This window comes from Lingula anatina, chromosome 4 (assembly GCF_051362555.1).
Source record: "Lingula anatina isolate TDL-2025a chromosome 4, LinAna3.0, whole genome shotgun sequence".
Taxonomy (NCBI): Eukaryota; Metazoa; Brachiopoda; class Lingulata; order Lingulida; family Lingulidae; genus Lingula; species Lingula anatina.
The window spans coordinates 17,263,516-17,280,374 of record NC_141770.1 but is presented as its reverse complement, the minus strand read 5'-3'; the positions used below and the strand labels follow the sequence as shown (position 1 = coordinate 17,280,374).

The following is a 16,859-nucleotide window of genomic DNA, read 5'->3' as shown; positions in this document are numbered from 1 at the left end:
CAGACAGTGTAGAAAAAATCATCCTCACATAATGACTGTCTCATAAATGTTCACCCTTTCCACCGAGAGACCATTAAACGTGAGGGAGGAAATTGGTTGTTAAAGAGGAAGTTCGTGATAGTTTTATTCAAATTTATATATTCCCCACTTTTGGATTGCCTGTGCTTAAACTAACAGTACTATTTTTCCATTTTAAGCAGATATTTTGAAATGTTTAATAGAATTATATCAAGAGGATGACTTTAAAAAAAAAAACGTCACTCCTTAAAAATTGAACTGATATCATTTTTCTGCCTACAGAGCCATATAAAACTATCACCCTCGCCACCTGTCCTCAACATCTTCACCCGTCGCCAGCGTTTTACTTATTAAAATGTTCCGATTGACTTCAGAAAACACTGGAACCCTTGGGTCCAATATTCAAGTGGAGGTAATTACTTCACTAAAACGTAGACGATTTCAACAACCTGTGAACAAGCTCAAGGTGAGGGCGAGTTCACTGCAAACTTGAACGGTTCGATCTTGATGACGATTCAATGCCAGTTTAACAGTAGGCCCTACTAGTACAGATGAAAACGGTGCGGGGAGGTATATGGTGTGGATTTGGTGTGTGTAAGAGATGAGGGAGAAACAAATCACTTACGCGAAGCTATTGCAAACGAATCAACCCAGCGTCATTTAGAACGATCGAATTTTATGTCCGTAGTGTAAAAGCGCCCGTTATTTTCCTCTCAAGAGCCACCTACTGTGTGCCCTTGTGACCACCTTCACGTGTAACCTTTGACCTCCGTGTCAGGTAATTACCAGCCAATAACATTCTCCGTTTATGACTGATAATAACATCAGTGACCGGACCGTCCACGTGATTCCGCAGAGCCGATCTTAGCAGCTGTCTTTACTCGACGAAGGTGACGGACGCTTAACCGTTTATTACTACGCTTATTGATAAGTCCGCATACCACCACGAGCACACTTAACACATTTGATGATTTAGCGTAAGTCAGGGCACTTGCCTGCTACAATTACTGTATCGTGATTTCTACAGAACTCATCGATTCCGAGTAAGAACAACGCGACTGTCTGAAGTACATAACTTGCACGTTATATTCGAGATACAGTGTACTGTATATACTGGAAGCCCCTTGTTTCCGCACGTTAGGACTCTAAGGCAAATTCCTAGGACTACTGTGCTGTTTTTAACTACAGTACGCTCGCATAGTATTGGTCTTGAGGTATAGCCGTTTTTTCACGCATTTCTGACCATAAGACGTGTTACGGCACAGAGGAACGTCGAGACCGCTGCTCTGAAAAGAAACCCAAGCGGAGAGGGCAGTGAGTGATTTCTGCACAAGCGCTCGGCTGATTGACGGGGTTTGTTCGGGTGGCCGTGCTCCTACTTGACAGCTCTCGCGCAGCGCAATCAGGGAAGAAAATTCCATCCTTATCATTTGATTAGCCGGGACGAATACCATGATCACACCGGCTGGCTGAACAAGTATCGAGTGGCTGTACTATATTATCTTCCGCGAGAGAGTTGCTACAATTAATCAGAGCACAGAAAGCGGAGAGCCGGGGTCTACTCTACAGATAGCTTGGTGGGGTGTTAGCGAACGGTGGTTTTTCCAAGTTGGCAAGTAGGCGAAAGTTCGAAGATTTGGTCAGCACCCCAGTGAAGTGTGGTGTGGTCACTCTCCGGACGAGGTATTGTAAGACTGTACGCCTCTGTGATAATATTAAAGGAAAGGAGCGAACGAAGCTCCTCAAACAAGCTCTGTGTCGAGCAATTAATAAGATATCCAGCGAAACAATCAAATGTGGAATACAAGCTCGTGACGAAGCAAGGCCTACGACCAGCCAGCATTCACGCTTTGTTTTCAAATCTGGAAGGAGTTACTCCTGTAACTATCAAACCAGAGCGCGCGCGACACAGGCGCTGAAATAATTTACAATTTCAGCAAAGCGTGACTCGACGAGTGAGTCCAGTTAAGTTGAGAGATCGCTTATAGCCAAAAACACCGCTGGGGATTTAAGTACCGCGCTTAACGCGGGAGGATTTTCTTCGCTGGTGGGAGAAGACTAAAGCAGTAGGGCAGTTGTACCCTTGTCTCTGCGGTTTGAAAACTGCTTGTGAGTGGCATCCTCTTGTACATTGAGAGGATCGTAACAGCTAAAACGTACAGCAAGTGGTCATTCACTTTCCATCACTGGATTTAACTATATAGCAGTAGGATGGAGCTATCAGGTGGTTCGCTATATGTAGCTCTTTGCCGTCTCATCTGGCTAGCAGGTAAGTGTTATGTTAACCGCGCACTGGGCCTTGGGTTTTGTTTAGCTCTTAAATTGTGGAGGCAAGGAACTAAACTGAAAGTTGTATTGGGTATATGTACTAATGCGAGTATAGTGTGCAGGTTTCTAATAAGACTTTGATGAGGAGCGATGACTATCTAACCCAGAAAAGGATAGAGAATAAGCCTCTCCTAATTTCTTGGCAATTTTTCATCGAAGAAGTAAGAGTTAGATATGCAGACTTAATACAAGAGAGTAGATAGATCAGACTTCGAGTTAGATATTATCAAACAGATATCATATCATTATCAATCCGTAAAAGAGACGAGGTATTTTAAGGGACACAACGAGAACTGTGCAACATCAGTAGGGCTGTGAAATCTGCGCTCCCTGAAATATTTCTCTATACCTTTTCCTGTTAGTCTCTCTTGTACCATTACTCTACGATGACTATGTTTATTATCTTAACACCAAAATAGTTAAAGAGAGAGATACAAGAGATCCTACGTGGTTTAATACACGTAGGTTAAGCTGTGTGTTAACACGGAAAATGTTCATTTTTCCCCTGTGTTTCTTCGGCGTCCCCGATGTCAGTAACATGTATACTGTTAGTATTGCGTTATATTGACAGGGGTATAATGACAACTTGTAACAAAGTGGCATATTTGTTAAATGTCTGTGCACCGTGTTCGACAGAGGCACAAAACGCTACGTAAACCAAGAGGATATCTTTTAATAAGGTCCATTCAATAACGAGAAGAAAATATACCCGTTTATGACACGGAACGGGGTAAATCGCGGTGTACTTTTCAAATCTTTGAAAAAATTCTTCCTCAGTTCATAAAAATCGGCGAAGCAGAGAGCACGTGTTAATGAACAACCTCTCGCAGACCGTGGAACCCGGGGTAAAGCCATTTGAATCCAGTTAAACCGTGTACAGTCGCGTTAATTCCACTACCAATCCCCATATACCACAGAGGCATCTGAATCCTATATGCGGGATGGGTGAAGTCGTCGTCTTTAATTTTCTGAAAAGAAAAAACATTTCTTCCAGTATATCATATGAACCAAGTTCCTCCATTACCAATGGGAGATATAGAACTGCCTTAATGATACCCTTCAAAGGTCTCCGGTGAAAAATGCTGGGTCGCTCTATAATAAATAAGGGTATTTTGATCGCTCGGGTTGAAAATAATTATATAACTTGTCAAGAAAATGAAGATGCCCACCTTTTAACAGAGCCCAGTTCCAGGTCGAGACACATGTGTACAACAACCTGCTACTACCAGTAGACGTTAAACTATACAGAAATGGAATAACTCCAATATATATGGCGCCTGACCGGTTGAAAGAGGGACGATAAACTCCTTTGTTTTCTTGTTATTTTTCGAGAAATTCTCCGAGAAACCTCAACGTGATGGGATGTTTCTCCGTTGAGATTTTAAATCGCTCTTGAGACTTTATTTTTTTTTTTTTTTTGCAAAATATTAAAGGTAAGAAGACGACTACGACACAATGTGCCATCAAGGTGAAGCTCCCTTACAAAAAATTCTGTATCACAGTAATTTAAAAGATTTATTTTCCAATCCCCATCTTTTACCGGGATCATTCTCTTCAGATTTTGTGATGGACACTTCGTTAAGCGCAAATTTCCAATTTGTTTCATCGGACTGTCCTAAATTGAAAACTCGTTATTACCCAGAGCTTTTTCCACTATTTCTGATATTTTGCCGAGAAATGCTATTGGAATTTTTTTACCTTTCCCCTGGTCAAGATTCTGCCAATTTTTCCAAGAATGCTTTACTAATAAAAGACGTGGCGAAAGCGGCGAATCTTTTTCCAGAATTGAATGCTACATGGATAAGATAATTACGCGTCTCTCTCTCTCTCTCTCTCTGAACGATTGCCTTCGGGCCAGTCCAGACGGTTTTTAAATAAAATGCTTAATGTCTTATTTCCCGAAAGGGTTTGAAGTTCCTGAAGAGCGCTCTCGTCTTGATGGGTAACGACACGAGAGGCTTTGAAGTGCCGCAGCGCGGTTGCGTCTCTCAGTTACGTCACTTTCTGTCTGCACGCGACGTATTACGCACTAACTCACAATACTTGCTGCAAAATGGATTGCACGAAAGTTAAACGCGTTCATTCCCTTAAGGTGAGCAGTGAAAAATCCAACATGACGTGTGCATCGCAAATACCTTCCGACTTAAACTGTAATTATCGTGTACGTGAACGTCTTAACATGAAGTATACAAATACAGTCACACGCACACAAACATTCAGGGGCAGGCACTCAGGCGCAAGCACGCACGCATTCACGCGTGCCTTTTCTACAGGAAACGACCACTGATTGTCCCACAAGATAAAAAAATATTTCTCCACGACACTGACGAATTGCTACAACCACTTGTTCATGCTCAAAGATGAATTTTGATACATTTAATACGGTTACAACTGAGATCTTATCTTATCTGGAATTTAAACAACTCTCATTGTTTTCTTCCTTTTTACCGCAATAACAGACACCCTGAGATTGTGAACTAGTGTACTCCACGTGGTACATCGATTTTAGCCTGTTTTGTGAACTTTACACTGTGGTACACGGGGTGACATGCTACAGTGACGTTAAGTAGTCTGTTGGTCCTAAATTTAAGACAGAAAATTTCGGTCTACTTCAATTCAAGAGCCTTAATCCTTAGCAATGTACTAGAATAAAGTGACTTTTGGTATTAAATTTTAGCTTCTGCTTTATTATTTTGAATGCACCTTAATATTCCATTTTGAATGAACCAGCTAGTTGTGACATTTTCGGTCATAACTTGTCTTGCGGAACTGGCCCTTGCTTTCGAAATATTGCTGATACGTTTCTGCAATGTGTTAAGGACGAAAGCTGATATTGGGTCTACCTCCCCCCTCCCCCTCTAAAAAGGAAAGAAAGAAAAAAAGAAAAATGTATTGACAGAAAAGAAAGCAAAAGAAAAAGCCAGAAAAATAAGTTTTAAGACCGACAGTAGAGAAAACATCCGAGGTGATCAGGATGATTTTTTGAACGCTGCCGGGGTACTTTTCTTACCGTCATTTATCTCAAATTCAAGGTGAGTCAGAAAGGTAAGATTTTTAATATTCGCTTTAACCCGATAAGGCTGTAATTACGCGTGAAAAACGATGACGGGAGCTATGCTGCGGTTCTCCCTCAACAAGCAGTCCTTTGAAAAATGTGATGCCGCGTCTATTAAAAGTTATAAACTGGTGATGTGCATAGACGGGTATAAAAAGGAGCATTTACACTTAACTATCCCTTGACTGATCTTGATGCGAACCTGGTTTGACTCGACTTTTGCTGAGTATATAGATTACCGTTATTAATAGCAGTATGGTGCACTTAAAGCATGATACATGTATGATAAGAGAAGGGGTAATGGGCGCGTTTACACATTATGGTTATTCTATTCTATCTTAGAACCACATGGAGCGAATTACAAGGACCCAATGGGCCACGTCCATGAAGTTTATTTGAATGCATCACTGCACTATTTCTCTTTACGTTCGACTTCATTAAATTAAATCTTTCAAAAAATTGTAAGCAATCTCCACGTCAAAATCTAAATATCTTTTGACATTTCGTTTCGCCAATGAAACTTCTTCGCGATCTTTCACCATTTTAAGTTTGCGTGCGTTATCTTGAATTCCGATATTTATTTTTTTACGCCAATTGAAGATAAAGTGTTTAAAACGTTTGAAACATGATTTAGTGAAGTCTTGTTATGAAAATCAATGTATCAAGTCGTCTTCACGGTAAAAAGCAATCTCCCAATTGTTTTACGACAAAATATTCCTTTATTTTAAGATGCAAGCGTAAGTGGAATTGGTAAAACAAAACAAAAAAACTTATGTGTCCTTAAGTGTCTGAGGGACTGAACGTGTTCACTACCCATGAGACAAAACAATTTTATCCCTAATCGACTCTTTTTTATCATCAGTAAATAGGAGACAATGAAAAACGTGTTTCAATATAATTAGAGTGATGGCCTCTCTGATGTTTGATAAATAAGAACTTAGTCCTGGTCCCGGTATCACAAAAATTCTTAAGTCAGTTCACTGGCTTAGGTGACAAGGGTTTCCATGAGAGTGTTGTAACACTGTTCCTGATAGGGTAAGATGTGTGTAATTGACCATGTAGCGTGGTAACAAAACCACTATGTTAGCTGCTAGAACTAACTTAAGTTTTTTTTTTTTTTTTTTTTTTTAAACCTGGGCCTTATTTGCACGAAGATCGCTCCACAATCCCAAGTGTAAACCCCCTTAAATTCGTCTGCCTGTCACATATTGTTCTTCTAGGTCCCAATGTTTTCACTATATTAATGAGAATTTATACCGTGCCTAGCATTCGGTCATTATACAGTATATTTTGTTGACTGTTCACATGAATATGAAGCCACATTTCCTTACGTGTAATTTCGCATTATTTGATCAACCTGGTCGCGTCGGTCGCATATGTGCTCGACGACGGATTCATTCCTGCGAAGTTGGGATTAAGTTAATATTAAATCACCCTGCTTGTAGCGCTTAGCTGATGTGTTTAGTCGACTGGTGTTTGATGGATTGCAATAACAATGACATTACAATGATTTTCTTGGCTTGTTTCCAATCCTGTGCTATTATTCCAATGTACAACATCATCATCACCATCATCATCATCATCATCATCATCAGAATAATAAAAATTATTTGCTAAAACTGGACTCCACAAATGTCTCATGAACATAATACTTGTATAGAAGACTTCGTGAACGCATTGTCAGCACCAGCACTGCATCTAAATAAAACACAGGGCTTGGACGAATTAAACGAATATTCGTCCTAGCACAGGGTGAACTCAGTTTAGCACGGCGTGAAAAACAGACGGCGCACATTAGAAGTACTGTTAAAACTGTTATCACAGCAACGCAGGCCAAGGTGACAGGTGTAGTCTCGGCACCCTGCGGTTCACAGGTTGTGTCACGCCGAGCACCCAACGTGCACTTGCCTTGATCTGGCAGAGCTACCTGGGAGACTCATCAGCCTGATGTTTCGACTAATTCAGAATTTAAAAAGGAGTGCTTTTGCGCATGTGCTTGAATGGGTGCACGTGCGCGCACGCGCTATAAAATAATTCAAAAGTTTGCTTAGCACAATGATTTTCTGATTTACATCAGAAAATGTTATGAAATATGGTCTTGATTATTTTTACGGACTAGATGAAACTTAGCAAAACGGGGGAAAAATAAAATGCCAGGCTTTGGTGACAGACACATTCGTAGGGGGGGGGGCTTTGTGTTCAAAATCAAAGTAAAGAATAAAATCAAAATTAATCATAACGTGACCTATTCCTGCTAAATGCGCTGAAAATTCTGGATCTCGATCTCTCTCTCTCTCTCTCTCTCTCTCTCTCTCTCTCTGAAACAAACAATATTTTAGCAGGAAGTGTCACGGTATTTGCTCCCAGGTTCTCCACACATTGTACGTATCAAAACCAGAGATTTTGTAATGAAAACTAATGACCATGCGAGTGCAGTAACATTGTGATAATGGGTGAGTCATTGGAGTGTATTTGTAAGCAGTATATTACATTTATAACATCAATAATCTGTTCGGATACTTTCCGTGCCGTCTGCTGGAGAAAAGCTTAAGGGCATTGCCAAGGGTTCTTTCTCGACTTAAAAATTGAAACTAATACTTCAATTTCCTTTGTTTTCGATTGTTTTCAGTTGCCTTATGTACAGTTTACTACTTCATATTTTTAACGATGAACAAAAATTGAGAGTCCGCATTTTTACACCTTGAAGAAGTGGTAACCGTTTACCCGTTTGCAGGTTGGCAAAGAACTCGGTGTTACTTTGTAGATTCATCTTACCCCTGTAACAGGCCTACCCAACTACCAGACTCGGCACCTAAGGATCCTGAATTAACCGGTATATCGGACACACACCTTGAAAACGGGTAGTGTGGTCCGATATACCGGTTAATTCAGGATCCTTAGGTGCCGAGTCTGGTAGTTGGGTAGGCCTGCTGTAAGTTAAAACTGAATATACCGGTTGAAAATGTGAAGATGTACGCTTTAATTGACTTAAAATTTTCTGTGGATTTAACCACTCAGGCATATGGGGCACCCAGAGATACAGAGAAAACTGAAAACAACGCTCCTCTATCCGCATGACTTCGTTGTTTGTAGTAATTGCTGAAAATCAAGGCGAAGGAAGGAGACTGGCGGAGCGTTCCTCCTCTGCTTCTTTTTCTTCTTCTCCTTCTTCTTCTTCTTCTTCTATTTTTTTTCTCCCTTTTTTTCATTATTGCTGTGAGTTTTAAAAGCACTTGTTCACTGTAAAGCGAGACAGATTGATATTTTACTCTTTTATCCTGTACTCTTTTATCGTGTACCAAACCCCACCCCCAACGACCGACATAAACCCCAAGACCCCTCGGTGCAACGCGATCAAGGTCTATACTACCACAAGCGTCGTATTCTTTACAGCTGTATTAATCCGCATTAAGTCTACGTTTCATTTTCTGTCAAAATCTATGCTGCAATCATCGACATGGAAGCGAAAGCCTGGGATAACAATTTAGAACAAGGCCTTATTAAAAGATATTCATTTCCCCTGACAAATGAAAAAGGTCTTGCGAAGAGCAAAACGCTGTTTATCTGTCCCGTTGAGCTAATCACCCGTCCCTGGTGTTCGCTTCTCACGGATCATTATGGGGGCCGCTAGCTAGCTCGCTGGATGATGAATAATTTACTAAACGACGAAGGAGTTTGTGTTTCACATTTGGTTTATCCTTATAGGCTTCCTTCACATATAGGCCGACGCACACTTTGGACTACAGGCGGAGCAGAGTGGGAGCACTGTGAGGTTTTTCGGGCATTAAAATTGATGTTGGATTGATTCGGTTGTCTGTCGTGCGGTATACTTCTGAAGCCCACCTGATTGCAGCAAGGGCAATGGTCTAAAAGTTTCTTTTTGGCGAGATTGATTTTATAAATCGACCGCTTTCCCCCGTTCTACATTCTATATGTAAACTTCTGTCGAATTCCATGCATAGATTTTCATACCATACAAGTCTTTGGCAGCGGCATCTCAACTGCCCGGTCCATTCCCTCCATGTCTGGACGCACCTTTTAGTGGTCTTGTGGCGGTCGAAGCCAATTTTGAGTGAACGCAACTATGTCACATTAAGGCGCTCTAAGACCGCGGTCATCTAACACATACACAGTGTAGTTTCCAGTCTGGTCATTCATTTGTTCCTTTCAAATAATATCATTAGTCGTAGGCTGGTGAGCAACTCGAGCTGCTTTGTCCATTAATAATATACACTATCTAAATTTAATGGGATGAACGCTGTCGCCTTGTCACTTTGAAGTGTTGTATAAATAGATTGAATAACATCGAACCTTTGGCCGCTTGCCTGATTTAATTGCTGATTTTATGATGCGTTTAATGGGATGCTGAATTGATGCGTGTCGTTAAAAGTGTTTATGGGCGACAACGAAATAATAGCTCTGATGTACGTAATGTGTAATATGTGTAATTCGAGAAATAGGAAATGTACAGCAAATTTATAGATGGCTTTTTCATATCCTGCTGGTTGTACATGTTTTAGTGGATACTGTATTCTCTTGCTTCTCCCCCACCCCTCTCTCTCTCTGTTGATTTAAACTAAAACACCAAACCCCTATAATATAACATGAATGATACTATTGCATTTTGATAACGCTATTTGATACAATTGTTATCCGACATTCGAAGTTCTGTCTCAGTAAATATTTATGGTAGATAACGTTTCTCTGAAAGCAGGGAACTCCCTTCCAAATCTTGCATGTAAAACAGATCTGCTGCTGCAAATTAAACATACATGAACACAGCAGCTCGAAATCCGCACGTATCAAATAATCGCTTCGTATCAAATGATAGGAGATTGCTAATAAGCTCATGGTAAACATGTTTGATTGTGGTGCTCGGAATTAGCAGCGCCGAGATGTCGTGTTCCTGTGATTCAGTGAACGAATTTATTCATGTTACCAGGACAATAATTTGCCAACATATTAACATCTGACAATTTACATGTTGAAGCGCATGCAAAGGGTTTTCTTTTGGTCGAATATGTCCTTTTGTAAAACTTGAGTATCTCTGTCTCTCTCTTTGTATGTTTTTGTGCGCGCGCGTTTGTGTGTGTAATGTTTGCCAGAAAAAATAGCTTCTCCAGAATACCCGATTTTCTAACAAAACGTGGAGTTCAATTCCTGAAAGTACCCAGAATAACAGACGTATGGCAAGACAGCTATGTACGAATAGCTTGAGAGGCACAGTTAACTTCAACACATGGCGGTCTGTGAATAAAAAAAAACAGCTAGAACCAGGCTGCCGGAATTTTCATGTACCTGTAGTTAAACATCATTAAAGCAATCTTTTCTTTTCGGTCGGGGGGACCACCCCTTGAGCTCCATCCGCAAATGTTAGTGAATTGAAAGAAGAGATGCGCGCCTACTAATTGAATTTTGTATCACTCAAGTTCTTGCGGGTAACATCGTATTCTACCGGTGCTAATAAGACGACGGCTGTACTGTATGTATCGTGGAGACTGCTAATCAAACACATGCCTTGTTATTTGTGTCGATTCTGATTTGTATACAGCAATTAGAGTCTTGTTATCCGACCAAATTGAGTCAAATGGGGAGGAAATACATGTATTCGAGTTTGCCTAGAAACCCTATTCCTGGGCATAGACGAGGGGACCAAGTGGCCCTGAAAAGGACGAAAGTAACTCAAAGCATGGGAGGGTCTAACGAATTATTTCCCCGGTTTCTCTGATTGCTCTGCTCAAGTGGTTGTAATTGCGAGTACTTTATTGCTGGGTTTCCCTGCCAACAATCGATGAGAGCTCGAAAAAATAGTTTTTCGGGGTTAACAAGGATGCGAAGTCTCTTTCTCTGCTTTGTAGTGCACTAGGAAAATTTTACGTTTTGGCAACGATGCATTTCTATCCAACCGACTGAAAATCGTTATAAGCTTCAACTGCCAGCAGAGATACAGGGTTTGCAGTATTCTCCCAGTGGACTGTATGGGTACTGCATGCAAATCATATGTAACGTGTAATACATTTTGTTGAGCAGGGCCGTAGCCTAAGCAAAATGCCAGGGGGGGGGGCAGTAAGCGGACACGAGGGGGCAAAGCCCCCTGAGTGGGGAGGTTGTGGGAGGGGGTGTCCCACGGTGTGGAAAAATTTTAAAAACTGTATGTATAATACTGCATTCTGGTGCATTTTAACTGTTATTTATTGCTCAATCAGAAGTCAGAAATTGCGATTATTTTTTTTGCACCTCAAATTTCAGGGGGGCAACTGCCCCCCCTGCCCCCCTGGAGGCTACGGCCCTGTTGAGAGAGAGAGAGAGAGAGAGAGAGAGAGAGAGAGAGAGATATCACCTTCTGTGCATATCTCCATTCATTAATCACGAGCCCAATATAAGAATAAGAAGACATATGGTCGAGCGCTTCTCTCTTCAAACGTGATCATATTTTGATAATAATTGCAAAATCAATTACCAGCTAGACATGTCATCAGCTTTGATGAAACACACTCGAGAAAATACTATTTTCATAAATCACCCCTTTCTAAAACGATTAAGTGGACTGGTACGTCAGGAATAAGAAGGTTACAAGAAAAATTATTTCATGATTGTGTTGTTTCTACAATCTATCTACTCGCATTCCGCACAATTTGTTTTGTCAGTTTTACTGTTTTCACTAGTTCAACATATAGTTATAAAAGTTTGGAAACAAGGAAACATTTTCATTATCCGATAGTCATCAACGCGTGGTAAGACAGTGACTGTATTATATTACTTTGAATTTCAACATGAAATTTCTTAGTAAATAATATTTTCTTGTTTTAGTAGTCTTGGTGCAAGGGAGTTCGTCTGGTACCCAAGTCAACCACGTCACGAGCACTTGTCGCAGTCTGGCGGAACACGCTAGCCGGGAACGCGTGGTTGTCCAGTCCATGAACAAAATCACCGGGCAGTGGGTGTCTGAGAGGTGAGAGAATAAACACAAACACTTGGCGTGTGTCCTTGTGCTGTTGGCTTTGGTATTTGATACTCTTACGATGCCGCTTTTTATGTACAGACACAGATGTGTCTGTACATATAGCCATCATCTGCGTCTGTCGTCGCCGTCGTCGCCGTCGTCGCCGTGCACTTTTACCGATAACACGATAAGTGGAAAACCATTTTACCTTTTGACTTGAAACTTGCAGAACTGATGAATATTCATAATACGCAGGTCAAGTTCGAAAATCAGCATGATCGGGTCACTTTTAGGGAATTTATGCTGTTTTTTCACTTTTTTCAGCATATATGCAGCACCGATAACACGATAAGTGGAAAACCATTTTACCTTTTGCCTTGAAACTTACAGAACTGATGAATATTCATAATATGCAGGTCAAGTTCGAAAATCAGCATGATCGGGTCACTTTTAGGGAATTTATGCTGTTTTTTCACTTTTTTCAGCATATATGCAGCACCGATAACACGATAAGTGGAAAACCATTTTACCTTTTGACTTGAAACTTACAGAACTGATGAATATTCATAATACGCAGGTCAAGTTCGAAAATCAGCATGATTGGGCCATTTTTAGGGAATTTATGCTGTTTTTTCACTATTTTCAATATAAATACAACACTGATAACACAATATAAGAAAAACGGATTGGCCAATTGTAATCATACTCACAGGAGTGGTCAATCTTACTAAAACGCAGGTTGAGTTCGAAAATCAGCATAATCAGGCCATTATTTTAGAAGTTATACTGTTTTTCACATTTCCTCAGATTCAATTATTAGGCATGTTAACAGTCTCATTATTTAACTAATAAGATGCCTAAAAGTGTTTGTTTGATATTTCCTGCATCTTTACAACATTGTTAGTTGATTATGTAAAAAACATGGTAAACTTGTTATCATGTATTGTGTAATAAAGTGTCAAAAATGGAAATAAACTCATATCATTGCAGTTTTTCAGATTCAATCATCCACTATGTTCAGAATCTCAGAATGGAGGAAATTGGACATTTAACACTGTTCTATTGATACTTTTCCCATCTCATCAATTTTCTTAGTTGGTCATATAAAATGGCAGTAAAATGTTTATTTTGTTTTATGTTAAAAAAGTGTTAAAAATGGAAATAAACCCATTTCAGAACAGTGCTGTCTTGTTTACATTTTGGCATTTTCAAGGCGTGACTTTGAAGTTCCATGGGCCTGAAGACCTTTGCTAGTCACATTTTCTGAATATCTGTGAAACAAATATTTTATAATTAAAAATTGATGGTCATTAAGCTGTTAAACATTATGTAATATTGCATCAAAATTTGAAGAAACCCCTATTTTGGGCACTGCTTCCATGATGACCATTTAAGGAAAATCATGTCACTTACTGTTCTCAAACTTACAGGAAAGAAACATGGGACTAAAATGCAGCTTCAGTAGGCAATTCAGGCTGTTTGGTATTTTTATTTATTTATTTATTTATTTATTTTGGCAGTTAAACAGTTTTTTGTGAAAATTTAATTTTTCACATATTGGCATTTTCAAGGTGTGACTTTAAAGTTCCATGATCTTGAAGACTTTTGCTTGTCACATTTTCTGAATGTCCATGTTACTAATATTTTATTAATAACATTTGATTGTCATTATGCTGTTAAACATTATGTAATGTTGCATCAAAATTTGAAGAAACCCCTATTTTGGGTACTGCTCCTATGATGACCATTTAAGGGAAATCATGTCACTTACTGTTCTCAAACTTACAGGAAAGAAACATGGGTCTAACATACAGCTTCAATAGGCAACGCAGTCTGTTTGGTAAATTTTTCTGGCAATTTAACAGTTTTTTGTGAAAATTTAATTTTTCACTTATTTGCATCTCTATTTTCTGTTCTTTGTCTGTACATTTGACAGCTTTGCTGCCTTGTTCTTTAAACTCATAACTCTCTCTCTCTCTCTCTCTCTCTCTCTCTCTCTCTGTGTGTGTGTGTGTGTGTGTGTGTGTGTGTGAGAGAGAGAGAGAGAGAGAGAGAGAGGTATGTACAAGGGCACATGCAGGCTGCAGAAGACAAGTATACACTCAGGTTAAAATCAGACGCAGGTGCCTTCAGAACGACCTTTGAAACTACGAAATTTCTTGCAACAGTATGTATGTTTGTTTTAGTTGGCTTCTCCAGTTCACTTATAATTATTGCTCACCCCAAGTGCCAGACCCAACTTTGGAATTCCATTAGACACGTAAACATGGCGAGAAGTGGATAACTAAATGTGATAACCAGGGTTATGTGGAAAGTACATGGCAAACATGTTTAAAAGCGATACGGAATGTTATTCATGGAAGAGAACCCTTCTTTTAACTGGTAACGTAAGTGCCAGGATACGCTTGAAGTGCCGTGTTCTGAAAGTGTCCATATAGCGCCTTCCAATTGCGGAGAAACACCTGTCTCCAGATTGCTCTCCTCGCTCTCAGTCCTTGTTCCCTCCCAGATTTCAGTTCACGGATTTGAAAAAAATTAAATAAAAAAATTAAAAAGAATAAAAGATTTAGCAACAAATCTGAAATGTTCGTCCATCGGGGGACTGCACGCCGTACGAAGGCATTTCATCCTGGACGCTAGGTTCATTAGCAAGTATATGCGCGGAGTTAGAGCGCGTGCCCACACCCACGAACGGACACGTATTCATACATACTTGCGTCCACGCGTCCGTGCATGCATGCATATTTACATACCAGCACACACTTGCTTAACCCTGGAACTGCGCAAAGTCGTTTATTTGATAAATAGGTTACTAATTGCTAACCTATTAGTGCCGTTTCACCGAAGAGATCCTCAAACCAAAGAGGAAATTCGCTTTGAAAAGTTAATAATGCGTGAAGAGCCTCCATTCACTGGTGCTTAACGTTGTTAGACTAGCATGGGCTTAGTCAATTTGTCAGTTTAAGCAAAAGTTCGTGAAATTTGTGCGACGATAAAAATATCTTGGCCTCTTTGACAATATTTCCTGTACCTCTTTTCATTAATTTTTCCAGCTCTTAACTTAGAGGAGCCCTACGAATTTATGTTTTTAAGTCAATATTTTACTCAAATTGCTTAGGACAAGTGCACGGCAACATGCCAAAATTCCTTGTATTTTCTCTTCACAGAAATATTATTCTTATGTCAGGGAAGAAAACTTGTTTTTCTTAAAAAAACAAGGACGTGACACGCCATTTGAAGACACGCAGGACTACAGATAAATTAATACGTATCTGACGAGCAGTCTCTTTGGGCGAAATGTCGACGGGATTTTCGGTATCGCTTCTTGGCAATTTGTCATATATATATATTTTTTTTTACTTAATGAACGAATTTCAGTAAATGTCAGTACTTGGTGTTATACTTCAGTATCTACAAATAAGAGGTGTTACTCCGCACGATTTGTTTCTCTAGTTGTTTTTCTAACTTGACAAACGGGATATTAAGGACAACCGCCCCGAGTTCACCGTCTAATTCTACCGATTTACTCCTACTTTTCCAACGGGCTGGAGAAAAATAATTAATTCTGGTATTCTATAGTCAAAATGCAATACACATTTTGTGCTTCAAAAATCATAAATAAGTAATAAACGTATAGACATTATATGTATCTTAAAGTACGCTAACAATATTGTGCAAAAGCAATATGGGATTGACGGCGATAAATAATAAAATAGATTTAGATTTCAGGCCTATTCTTTGGAAGACGTATTAAGCCAAGTCCACTACTTTCCGATTCAGCAGCGGAGAAAATTTGTAACGATGTTAATTCCCAGCATCATTAACACTCAATAATCTTAGTTGCTGAACCTTTCATTGGCCCCCAGCAAATTAATGCCAAAACTCGCAACGGGGCTATATTCCGAGTCCAAAGGCAATTCATATCCTGAAGCACTCCGGGGCTAATTGCCGCAGGTTTTCACAGCGGGATGCGAGTTTTAATGGCACAAACATTCCACCCTTGAAGTAAAGAGCAACATTTTATGAGTGGCTTCCCGATTGGGATTCGAATTTCGGATTTAATCAGTGTATTATGACGTAATAAGCCGGGCTATCATTACGCCGGCCCGCCGCTTGTAAATTATAAATCAAACATGGCGATCTCCCTTAAAGTGGCCATTGTTCGTTTACCAGTAGAATTAGCTAATCTAATCATGTTCTGTTAAACTAGCAGAGAAGATACGAGGAATTAGCTCGAAGTATTACGGCATTATATTCCTTAATTCACACACCTGTTTCATTATGATTTTCAATACAGTTGACTCAGATTTTGTAGAGCACCTGGCCGAGAACTAAGTTCAGGTCACCCAAAGACTTCACTGAGTTTATTGCTCAAGGTAATGTGTTCGCCACGGAAACACGTAATCGAAAACGCCCTTTTTTCAACCCCCAACACCGACTTTCGTATTTGTTGGTTGATTTAGATCGATGTACAACAGATCTATTGCGCTCGCCTGCCCTCTTTACGACCGGTCG

The 16,859-nt window shown here is 39.9% G+C and overlaps 1 protein-coding gene across 2 annotated transcripts in view; it reads left to right on the top strand.

Annotated features, from left to right (window-relative positions):
* The first annotated feature begins 811 nt into the window (after nt 1-811).
* Nucleotides 812-16,859, top strand: part of LOC106180255 (protein APCDD1) — a 32,100-nt gene continuing 16,052 nt past the window's right edge. Inside the window, exons 1-2 of one of the 2 annotated variants that reach the window (XM_013564205.2) lie at nt 812-2,287; nt 12,215-12,353. In XM_013564205.2, coding sequence (XP_013419659.2) covers nt 2,230-2,287; nt 12,215-12,353 — 197 coding nt within the window. In that variant the 5' untranslated portion in view covers nt 812-2,229. Of the gene's footprint in view, nt 2,288-12,211; nt 12,354-16,859 lie in introns of both variants that reach the window. The other variant, XM_013564204.2, reaches the window with a different exon arrangement.